Here is a 12,076-nt window from a genome sequence, read left to right on the forward strand (position 1 = left end):
GCATAGTTTCACCTCCAGCTTATGTGCTGCTAATTTGTTGAAGACGATGTATTGCACCGAATAACCCTTAGCAACTTAGCTCTTTCCATGACTAAAACTATTTTGTAATCCAGTCACGGTTGTGTGACTTTTATCCTTCATTGTGCGCTATTTATTTCCAGCCCTGGACCGGCCGGAGATCGGTCCGTGCCAGTTCGAAGTGTCTGGAGTCCAGGGCCTCATCTCTCACGACAACATCAGCCAGTCGAGACTCAACTACTCAGTCGAATACAACTACCCCGTCGACTGCACCTGGGTCATCAAAGTGCGACCCTCAGAGAAGGTAGGTTAGGAACCATATAGTGATTATTTTGGTTATATTTATGAAGAAGAGCTAAACTCATACAGCGTCGGCTCAGTGAGAGGTAATCAGGATTGATCCAATGGAGAGTAGCTCGGTTAATTGAATTAAGAGCCTTCACCATCTTCTTGGCCAATATGCAAAAGTCTCGAGTTTGCAATGCGTAACCCAGAACGTTTAACTTCACTCAACAAATATAAACAGTGGTATCAGCATGGCGTTCAGAATCATTACTTCTTGAGAAAATAGTCGTAAATAACTATTATAGCATAACATCCTTTGAACTTCAAGCTTCCTTGAAAAAATGTAAAGCCACTTCACTTGGAGAAGACGGCATAACCTTAGCCACTCTTGGACTTTCCGACGAATTGCCTAACAACCCTCTCCTTGATTTATGTAGGTTCAGTTTACAGAACTGTGTCTGCCTGACCCTTGAGCATAGTCTCACATCGGGCCTATTCCAAAACCGAGATCTCGCAAGTTTAGACCCATCTCATAAAGCCCTTGAGAGAATTGTCCTTAAAAACCCAATATCAGTACAACACCAGTTCTTTCCCTTTCTCTACGAGTTCCCACCTTGGTGTGCCGAGTACTTCACCAGGCAGAGACCTGGCATGATGGCGACCTTTATTGACCTCTGAGCTGCTTTCGATACAGCCAAAAGAGAACCTATTTTGGAACAGTTGACCCATTTTTGTCAGAGGGTAACTATATATTTGAATACAAGGATACCTCAGGAATGGAACAGCCTCCGTAGGACACCAAGGTGTCAAAAAATATCACAGGTGCCTCATCTGAGCTATTTATACCTCATAATGGAGTACTAAGTCCCACTCTCTTTAATATTGTGCTGTAGATGACGTCTGCATCTTTAGAAACACAGCACACAAGAATACAAACTCTCCTCGACGCCTTGAAAGTCAGCAGCATTGACTGTAGTCGTGACATATCCACGGACAAGATCAAAATTTTACGTCCCAATGTCTGAACTAATAATCCGCTTCCTTTCTAAATAGTAACATTGCCCTTTAGTTCTGTGAACAAAACTCTTACAGGTTTGAAGAGAAACTTAATCCCCTTAGATTACTTTTAGGAAAGGATATTGGCATCAACATAAAATATGGAAGATTGTTCTTCAGAATGTTCATCAGATTTCTCACTAACTACCATCGGATTTCTCACTAACTACTTAACAAGGTCATGAGGATAATTCTTACTGTTCTAATGTACACTATACTTGTAAAGACGAGGAAGGAATTGAAGCTTCCTACTGTGAATGAAATAGTACAGTTAAACTCAATCTTCTGTATTAAGATCACGAAGGATCCGACATCGTCAACACGGCTCAGTGATGTGCTGTTTCATGCCTATAATATGCCAGATAGTCAATAACATACCAGCTCATTGTAAATATGAGTAATCTAGTTAAACTGTACGTCCCTGTTAAATTCAGTACTCCTGTCCATGATATCCCCCGCTACTCACTACTCTATGTATAGATATACGCCTGTCACTAAGAAGAACAATCAAAATCCGCTCCTCAAGAGAGTAGTGCATGAATCTGTTGCCTGGCACACAGATATCTAGCTGCCCAGTGAACACCTTGCTTTCACTGATGGCTTGTTTTAGCAGACTAGAGGCCAATCTTCGGCAGCCTGCAGAACACACAAAGGTAATAAGCATTCCAAGACTAGTGGCATCACACTGAATATCTAGCTCAGTTAAACACTAACAGAGCTAGCTGCGCTGAAACTCGCCACCAGTATCTTAAAAAACACAGGAGGAGGAGGAGGAGTAATCTGTGACTCCAAGTCAAACACCTGTTAGTCTTACTGACCAAGAACATCAAAACAGAAATTAAAAATGACCTGAAAAGTGCTCAGGACAAAGATGTTCATTTTTCATTTGTCTGGATAGCTTCCTATACAGGAATCAACTATTATTTTAATACAGATAAAGAAGCTAGGTCTGCCTGTGACAGGCCGGAGGCAGTTACAACTGGGTATTCCTCTGTACATCGTTAAAACCATCCTACTGAAGAAAATTAGCTTTGGAAGACTAGTAAGCCCCGATTCCTAGAGACCTGAAAGTTATGTGTATGGGCAACATAAAACTTTCACTAGATTGTGTGACAATGGGGCTGTCAGAATCAGGTTGGGTTATCATCACCTGTGGCTGATGTGTGCAACAGCAGGAAAGCCTCGCTTCCCTGCTTATTCTTCATGTAAGTTTTGTGAAAAGAGAGAACACACGACCATTGCCTTCATATAGTTGAGTGTCCAGTTGATATGATAGTTATACATGTACGTAAATGAGCATTTCACATGTATTTACATTTATACACACATACAAATATCTATACATACATGTATATGTGCATATACATACGTGCATATATAATACAGAAACATATATATATATACAAATATACGTATGTACATAAATACATGCATAAAAAGTATGCATTCGCATACAACTGAGGCATCACTAGGCTTCTAGTGATGGCTGGCAAATTTTAGGGTCGACAGCGATATCCTGAGGTAACCCGGAGTCAATAAATTGTTTACACAGTTCCTAGTTGCCCATTCCCGTAGCTCGATCGCTAGCGCACTCGGCTCACACACTGAGATCCGGAGTTCGAATCTCTTCAGGTACGGCTGGAAAACATTAGGGACGTGTTTCCATAAGACACCTGCTGTCCCTGTCCCTGTCCCTGTTCACCCATCAGTTTAAAATGGGTACCTGGGTGTTAGTCGACTGGTGTGGGTCGCATCCTGGGACAAAACTGCCCTAATTTACCCGAAATGCTCAGCATAACAAGCGGCTTTCTATATAGTAGTATGTCAGTGATGTCAGCTAGGACTTTATACCTTGTACATACACTTGTAGTAAATAAAGTATTATTATTAGTAGTATTAGTAGTATTATTATTCCACCAGGCCGAAAGTCAAAATCCCAGGAGAAAGCAGTTTCTGTGATACTCGGACTACCCCATCCGGTACCAATAATCATTCTAAGGTCAAAGTCACTTAGATCACATTTCTTTTCCGTTCTGATGTTCGCTATGAATAACAACTCAACCTGTAGACCATGTCTGCATGATTTTATTCATTTTATTCATGTGCTGCCACGTGAATGACTGATTAAATATTAGATATTCTTTTCCTTACCTCTTCCTTTTACTTTCTTCTACCTCCTGTATATGACTTCTCTTTCTCGCGGTCTGGGAAGATGGAGATCTCTTCATAATACTTCCGTTCCTTTTATGTAAGTAATAGGCTATCCTGAGCGCTGGCAGTTCCTTGGTAACAGTAATTTCAGCTGTGCTGGAAGGAAACCTTCCAAGTTCCGTTAGCTGATGAAGCCTTGCTGGAAAGCTGAACGATATACTCATTACCGTACTGAAGTCTTCCAGCTCAGGCTGACAGATTTCAACCTCCTATTTAGCCCTATACTACGTGATGGAATACGACAGTTAAACATACTTAGCTTTTGTTAAAGCTGTGAATTTTTCATTTACAATAAGGTACATTGCTGATGTATCCAATTTTGTTTAAATTTAAACATAAAGGTACAGCCCAATTGAAAAAGCATAGCTGTTGTTCAGGAGTTTTGGCTCTTCATGAGTAATGGATATTAAAACTTGGTGTATAATCAGTTACAGTTCCGTGGCTCGGACAGTTTGCAGTTAACCCATAAGTTGCAATATGAAATCTGGAAGACCTTTTAGTTTGCTGTGGCTCATTATCAATCTGGAAGACCTTTCAGATTGTTGTGGCTCATTATCAATCTGCGAATTTCTCCATCATTGTTCAAGACTGACCCAAACAACGTTTAGTTTCCTTCTCCATTTAGTGAGTTGTGAAAAGCACAGTTTATGCAGAAAGTGTGATTCAGGTCGCACATATTTGTAAAATGCAACGCAGATTAACACGTAAATTGTTTCTTGTTCTGTTTATCCGGAGAGGTTCGTTAGCTTTTTGGACCATGCCAAAACCCGGGAAAGAGGGGGATGGAGGAGGGGAGTTATACACTGACGATTAAGGCATCTTGTTGAGCTGGGACTCAGTCCCAGTAATGACGCACTATTTTTATGCGGCAGAGTTGTGTACAGCTAGAGCTTAAGACTACCCTTTTCTCTAAGACTTACATTATGCCAACATAAGCTAGCTATTTTTTCCCCCGTCATGTTCAAACACATTGGATGGGCTTCATGTAGATTTTGAAAACAGAGTTCTCGAGTTGCGTCATGAATGCAACATCGGAGATTCTTCTCACCCAAAAAATTTTTTTATAAAAATAACAAAATCTAGACACTCATCAACCCCCTGTTGGGCCTAAAGAACGGGGAGACTTTCCCTTTTGTCAAAATTTGTTGTGACGTACACCCAACAACTTAAACGATTTATGGATATAATTTGTACAACAAATACTTAGATCTGTTTTGTTTACACTGTGATTGTCATTTGTAATATTGTGAAAATGTCGCTTGTAATATTACAATTTATTAAAGAGGGCAGAAAATAGATAATGGTAATAAGAAATTGATAAGATGGACGTGAATTCTGGCAAAATATAATAATGTTAGCACCTTTTCAGCTAACTTCAGGAATAACAAGTGAACAGACATGTCAGCAAAATATGGACTACTTTAACTTGGGCGGAAATAAATTAAGAATGTTGAATTCATTAATATCTTCAGTATTAAATGAATGTGATCCTCCTGCACCTATTCTGGTCCCTGTGATCCTCCTGCACCTCTTATGATAATTGTGATCCTCTAACTCTCCTTGTCCCTATGATATCTCTTCACCTCTCCTGGTTCCCATGATCCTCCTGCACTTCGCCTGCTTCCCCAGGCCATCAGTCCTCGCATCCACTCAGGAGAAGTGCAGGTGCAAGAAGCAGCCACCACTCTCACAGTCTCGTTCACCCAAACTTCAGGTCCATTTTGTGTCGATTTGCACGAGCGTCGTGCTGAGCAGTCCCGTTTGCTCAGGTGCTCGGACTCCCATGGGCACACTGCCCACACTGGCCACTACTTGGGGCAAAGCTCTCGGTACTTTCACTTTTCTATTGCTTCTGCAGGTTGCGAAGGTGTTGGTAGAGGAAGTGTGAGTGCGAGAGTAGCTCACACAGGGGTCTAGCCTCCACCACTCCTTGCTCTAAATGAGCCTGACGGGTTTCGAGTTTCACATGTATATAATAATAAGTTTTTGAAAAGTTTATACTAAATTTATTGAGCCTCGTCCCTGCTGTTCGTGGATTGGGGATAATTTCACTTAACTTCTCACCGAGTTAAAATTTCCTTGCATAACATTGGACTGATAAAGATTCTGGTGAACAATATACAACATTGGATACCTAAAAGCTCCTGGCGTGTGAAAAGTAACAGTGAATTGATTAAGCGTCTGAACGAAAAAAAATAGTGCCGGTTTAATTGAGGTAATCAGTCAGTTAGTCAGTCTGGGGCCCATTACATTGACTACATCCAGTGTTATATTTTGTTCACCAGGATTTTTATCAGTCCTGTGTTATGTTTCGTTCACGTAGAACTTTATTACTATTAAACAGTTAGTAAAAACATGGATATGCATAGTACAATGGGAGACATGGTGTCGTGAAAGCGGAGAACATAAAGCGAATGACCAAAAAATATAATTAACTTTTACTAACGGCTGTGTCTTGGCAGCCTAAAAGCACTTTGCTAAAACTTTGGAGAAACTAAGACTCTCTGTCAGTGTTCTGCACAGCTCTATTGCCAAGACCGGCAACGACGTCTTCCTTTAAGATCAATTTAGCTTCATTCCCTTTCATTAAATGGCTGTGGTTATTTCCATGACTAATACAAGTACAGTATTGTTGATTTTATTAATGTAGCGAATGTGTGTTCAGCAACAGTGTGTCCCGTGGCTCTGTTGGTAGTGCAGGTTTTCTTACACCTGCTTCCCCTTTTCATCTAGAAGTAGGTACCTGGGTGCTAGTGGACTGTTGTTGGTCGCATTTCAAGAGGATGTATACCTGGGCTTGGAAATAACCCGAGGAAGACTAACAGCTCTTACTCTATAAAGTTGATCCCTTAAAAACAGTGCCACAAACCCTTGCCATCTTTCCCACAAACATTACTGCCAGACCCCACTTCCCCTCCCCAACCACATGAAATAACATGCACGCCAGCATTGATTTTCAGTACTGCATATGAGACTCTGTTATGCATGACCATGCAGTCGTTTATGCAGAAAGAGGGAAAGTACAACTAAGCTAAGACCTGGTTCATGAAATTATGCTCCTCATGGTATTCAGGGCTACAGATCCTGTAAACACCAAACAGAATTACAGTGATCACTCCTTGCTTCATTTTGTAGCCGTAGTGAGTGAAAATGCATTAGATAATCAGTGGAACTACAGGATAGTATCGCTGACATCCATACTACCTTAGGTAACTGAGAAGATAGTACAGAGAACAGTGGTAGAGCTGAGGCGTGAATCTGAGAGATGGTCATCATTCCGTTTTTACCGAAAAGATCATCCGGGAAGAAAAACGCTGTCGTCACACCCTCCACTAGTGTAAACTTAATTAAAGGCTCGACTGCATTTAGCTTTGCTGGAGAACTGCATTGTTAAATCTCCTGGGCACTATTATGTCATCCGTGTGTTGTAACTAAGTCACATTGTCGGGAATGAAGATGCAATATTTTTTTTGTTTGCTTCCAGATGCTCCTTGAAAATTCACCATTCATGCAGGTTAATGAAATTCCTGTCTGAGATTAGAAGGAATGTTCATGGATAGGGAAGTTGCATCTGTACTTGTCAACCTTTTATTTCCTATGCTGATACATTTTTACGGTTGATCTGATCCCAGAATTCTTAGTGAATATCATTGATAGTACTCATCAATTTGCATAAATATTTGGCCTGCGTCCTGGCTGACGTATGTGCAGCACTCCTAATGCTGAACATGATAAATCTGAGGTTCTTGCTTGGCTCCATCTGCTTAAAAATTTGTCTTTTTTTCAGTAACAGCCTCTCACTCCCATTCTCCACAAGGCCCGACATATCACGAAATATTTCTCCCTCACCACATGATCTGTCTCATATTCTTATCACCACAACACCCGACCTTCCATAATCTCCCTGCCTTACTACAAGGCCTAGTCAGACATACTATCGTGTCCCCTCACCCCAGTACCTTCCACACACTTGCTCACCACAAGACCCAACCAACTGGAGGTTCACCATTCCTCACCATGTTCCAAACATAATACTCAGCTTACCTTTGTAAATTGTGAGTTCATTACCTTTGTAAATTGTGAGTTCATTACGTCTGTAACTTACTCAGCTATCAAAACTTTGGAGTCCAGTCCCTGGACCAATTATGTACCTCTGTAATCTTTTGACTACCGCCCACAGGATGGGTATGGGGTGCATAATAAACATATTAAACTTAAACCATACCCTAACCATAACACCTGACCCACATATTCTTCCCTCCATTCAGCAAGAACTTCCACACATTCTCCCTCACCGTAAGACCCTCCATACATTCTCTGCCCCTTCACCACAGTGTTACTGATGGGAGTTTTCTTTGAATCCTGTTTGTAGTAAACAAACATGCCGTACGAGTTTCACTTTTATTCCACTTAGGTTATTATGTGAGTAGGCGCAGCCGCTTAGAAATTTAAACTCAGTCACAACTTACTTTCTTTAGGCATTCAAATGTTCTGCTCATGAACAGATGGAACAAACTCGTCTACGACATCACTGGTCAAGTTGAAATACTTTAGCATAGCTCACTGTTAGATAAAGGATATTCCTACTCACAATGCTCTCCCTCACGTCAAGACCTGACATGCCCCCGTCCTTCACATTAAGGTCTTACACAGTACTCTCCCTCACATCAAGGCCTCACACATGTTCCCGTCCCTCCCCCACCACAAAACCTTCCACATACTTCCCCCTCCCTCTTCACAAGACCCGACCTTCGACATAATCAGCTGCGACAAATCTGTCAGCGTTGGGATCAAAGCGACTCAACTTGTTAGCGCTGACGCGACGTTCCTTAATGTGGGGTAAATTAAGTTAGCGTTCAGGCCCAGCTGACGCTGGTCCTGAACGCTGATTTACACTTACCCTGATTTACACACACTCCTGATTTACATCATTCCCGGATTTGATTTCCATTGTTTACAACTGTTTATTTACTCAGAATTTAAAAAGAGTAAACATTTGTTTATATTCATTTGTGGTGCAGGATCATTATTGTGTATGTTAGCGCAGTCATATATCACGGTTCCTCCCTAGCTGACGATAGACATTGTTCCTAGCTGACGATAGACATTGTTCCTAGCTGACGATAGACATTGTTCCTAGCTGACGATAGACATTGTTCCTAGCTGACGATAGACATTGTTCCTAGCTGACGATACCACAGCACCGTATCATCCTTTGCGGATGATACTAGGATCTGCATGAGGCTGTCATCTGCTGAGGACGCGGTTAACCTCCAAGAAGATATAAACAAAGTTTTCCAGTGGGCAACGGTAAACAATATGATGTTCAATGAGGACAAATTCCAACTACTCCGTTATGGAAAACTGGAGGAGATAATAACTAGAACAGAGTATACTACTGACTCCGGCCATACAATAGAGCGGAAAAATAATGTAAGGGACCTGGGAGTAGTAATGTCTGAGGATCTCACTTTCAAGGATCACAACAGTGCCACGATCGCACGTGCAAAGAAAATGATAGGATGGATAATGAGAACTTTCAAAACGAGAGATGCCAAGCCCATGATGATCCTTTTCAAATCACTTGTTCTCTCTAGGCTGGAATACTGCTGTACATTAACATCTCCATACAAAGCAGGTGAAATCGCAGATCTAGAGAGTGTACAGAGATCCTTTACTGCACGTATAAGTTCTGTCAAGCACCTTAACTACTGGGAACGCTTGGAAGCACTTGACTTGTACTCATTGGAACGCAGGAGGGAGAGATATATCATAATCTACACTTGGAAAATCTTGGAAGGAATGGTCCCAAATCTGCACACAGAAATCACTCCCTACGAAAGTAAAAGACTGGGCAGGCGATGCAAAATGCCGCCAATAAAAAGTAGGGGCGCCATTGGTACACTAAGAGAAAACACCATAAGTGTCCGGGGCCCAAAACTGTTCAACAGCCTCCCATCAACATTAGGGGAATTGCCAATAAACCCCTGGCTGCCTTCAAGAGAGAGCTGGACAGATACCTAAAGTCAGTGCCGGATCAGCCGGGCTGTGGCTCGTACGTCGGACTGCGTGCGGCCAGCAGTAACAGCCTAGTTGATCAGGCCCTGATCCATCGGGAGGCCTGGTCATGGACCGGGCCGCGGGGGCGTTGATCCCCGGAATAACCTCCAGGTAACCAGGTAGCTGACGATAGACATTGTTCCTAGCTGACGATACACATTGTTCCTAGCTGACGATAGACATTGTTCCTAGCTGACGATAGACATTGTTCCTAGCTGACGATACACATTGTTCCTAGCTGACGATACACATTGTTCCTAGCTGACGATACACATTGTTCCTAGCTGACGATAGACATTGTTCCGAGCTGACGATAGACATTGTTTCTAGCTGACGATACACATTGTTCCTAGCTGACAATAGACATTGTTCCTAGCTGACGATAGACATTGTTCCTAGCTGACGATACACATTGTTCCTAGCTGACGATACACATTGTTCCTAGCTGACGATAGACATTGTTCCGAGCTGACGATAGACATTGTTTCTAGCTGACGATAGACATTGTTTCTAGCTGACGATAGACATTGTTCCTAGCTGACGATATACATTGTTTCTAGCTGACGATAGACATTGTTCCTAGCTGACGATAGACATTGTTCCTAGCTGACGATAGACATTGTTCCTAGCTGACGATAGACACTGTTCCTGGCTGACGATAGACATTGTTCCTGGCTGACGATAGACATTGTTCCTGGCTGACGATAGACATTGTTCCTGGCTGACGATAGACACTGTTCCTGGCTGACGATAGACATTGTTCCTGGCTGACGATAGACATTGTTCCTAGCTGACGATATACATTGTTTCTAGCTGACGATAGACATTGTTCCTAGCTGACGATAGACATTGTTCCTAGCTGACGATAGACATTGTTCCTAGCTGACGATAGACACTGTTCCTGGCTGACGATAGACATTGTTCCTGGCTGACGATAGACATTGTTCATGGCTGACGATAGACATTGTTCCTAGCTGACGATAGACATTGTTCCTAGCTGACGATAGACATTGTTCCTAGCTGACAATAGACATTGTTCCTAGCTGACGATAGACATTGTTCCTAGCTGACGATAGGCATTGTTCCTAGCTGACGATAGACATTGTTCCTAGCTCACAATAGACATTGTTCCTAGCTGACAATAGACATTGTTCCTAGCTGACGATAGACATTTTTCCTAGCTGACGATAGACATTGTTCCTAGCTGACGATAGACATTGTTCTTGGCTGACGATAGACATTGTTCCTGGCTGACGATAGACATTGTTTATGACTGACAATAGACGTTGTTCCTAGCTGACGATAGACATTGTTCCTAGCTGACGATAGACATTGTTCCTGGCTGACGATAGACACTGTTCCTAGCTGACGATAGACATTGTTCCTAGCTGACGATACACAGTGTTCCTAGCTGACGATAGACATTGTTCCAGGCTGACGATAGACATTGTTCCTAGCTGACGATAGACATTGTTCTTAGCTGACGATACACAGTGTTCCTAGCTAACGATAGACAGTGTTCCTAGCTGACGATAGACAATGTTCATAGCTGACGATAAACAGTGTTCTTAGATAACGATAGACATTGTTCATAGCTGACGATAGACATTTTTCATAGCTGACGATAGACAGTGTTCCTAGGTGACGATAGACAGTGTTCCTAGCTGACGATAGACAGTGTTCCTAGCTGATGAATGATATTGTTCCTCCCTAGCTGTGTCCCGTAACGCGATGACTAGCGCTCTCAGCTCACACACTGAGGTCCGGAGTTCTAATCTCCGGTAAGGCTGGAGAACATTAGGGACGTGTTTCCATAAGACACCTGCTGTCCCTGTTCACCCATCAGTAAAATGGGTACTTGGGTGTTAATTGACTAGTGTGGGTCGCATCCTGGGAGAAAACTGACCTAATTTGCCCGAAATGCTCAGCATAACAAGCGGGTTTCTATATACTAGTATGTCATTGATGTCATCCAGGCCTGTATACCTTGTCCATGTACTCGTAGAAATAAAGATTTATTATTATTATTATTATTATTATTATTATTATTATTATCAATGGTCTTAGCTCATATTTATTCTGAATGTTGAAGACAGAGTAAAACAACTGAAGTTAAGCCACGTTTATAAAATTGCTCACAGTGTCCAGAATATCTTGCTGCCAAGTTTGTCAAGGTTGAGAACCAAAGCAAGTATGGTACCTGGGGAGGGAACACAGCTTTGTGGTACCTGGGGAGGGAACACAGCTTTGTGGTACCTGGGGAGGGAAACACAGCTTTGTGGTACCTGGGGAGGGAAGACAGCTTTGTGGTACCTGGGGAGGGAACACAGCTTTGTGGTACCTGGGGAGGGAACACAGCTTTGTGGTACCTGGGGAGGGAACACAGCTTTGTGGTACCTGGGGAGGGAAACACAGCTTTGTGGTACCTGGGGAGGGAACACAGCTT

At 42.3% G+C, this 12,076-nt stretch overlaps 1 protein-coding gene across 1 annotated transcript in view; it reads left to right on the plus strand.

The window, feature by feature from the left end:
• The window catches only part of LOC128697797 (neuropilin and tolloid-like protein 2), a 424,451-nt gene that overhangs the window by 374,805 nt on the left and 37,570 nt on the right, over window positions 1-12,076 (plus strand). The window contains exon 4 of the mRNA XM_070090161.1: window positions 162-322. Within this exon, the coding sequence (XP_069946262.1) occupies window positions 162-322 (161 nt within the window). The remainder of the gene's footprint in view (window positions 1-161; window positions 323-12,076) is intronic.

Source organism: Cherax quadricarinatus, chromosome 31 (assembly GCF_038502225.1).
Source record: "Cherax quadricarinatus isolate ZL_2023a chromosome 31, ASM3850222v1, whole genome shotgun sequence".
Classification (NCBI taxonomy): Eukaryota; Metazoa; Arthropoda; class Malacostraca; order Decapoda; family Parastacidae; genus Cherax; species Cherax quadricarinatus.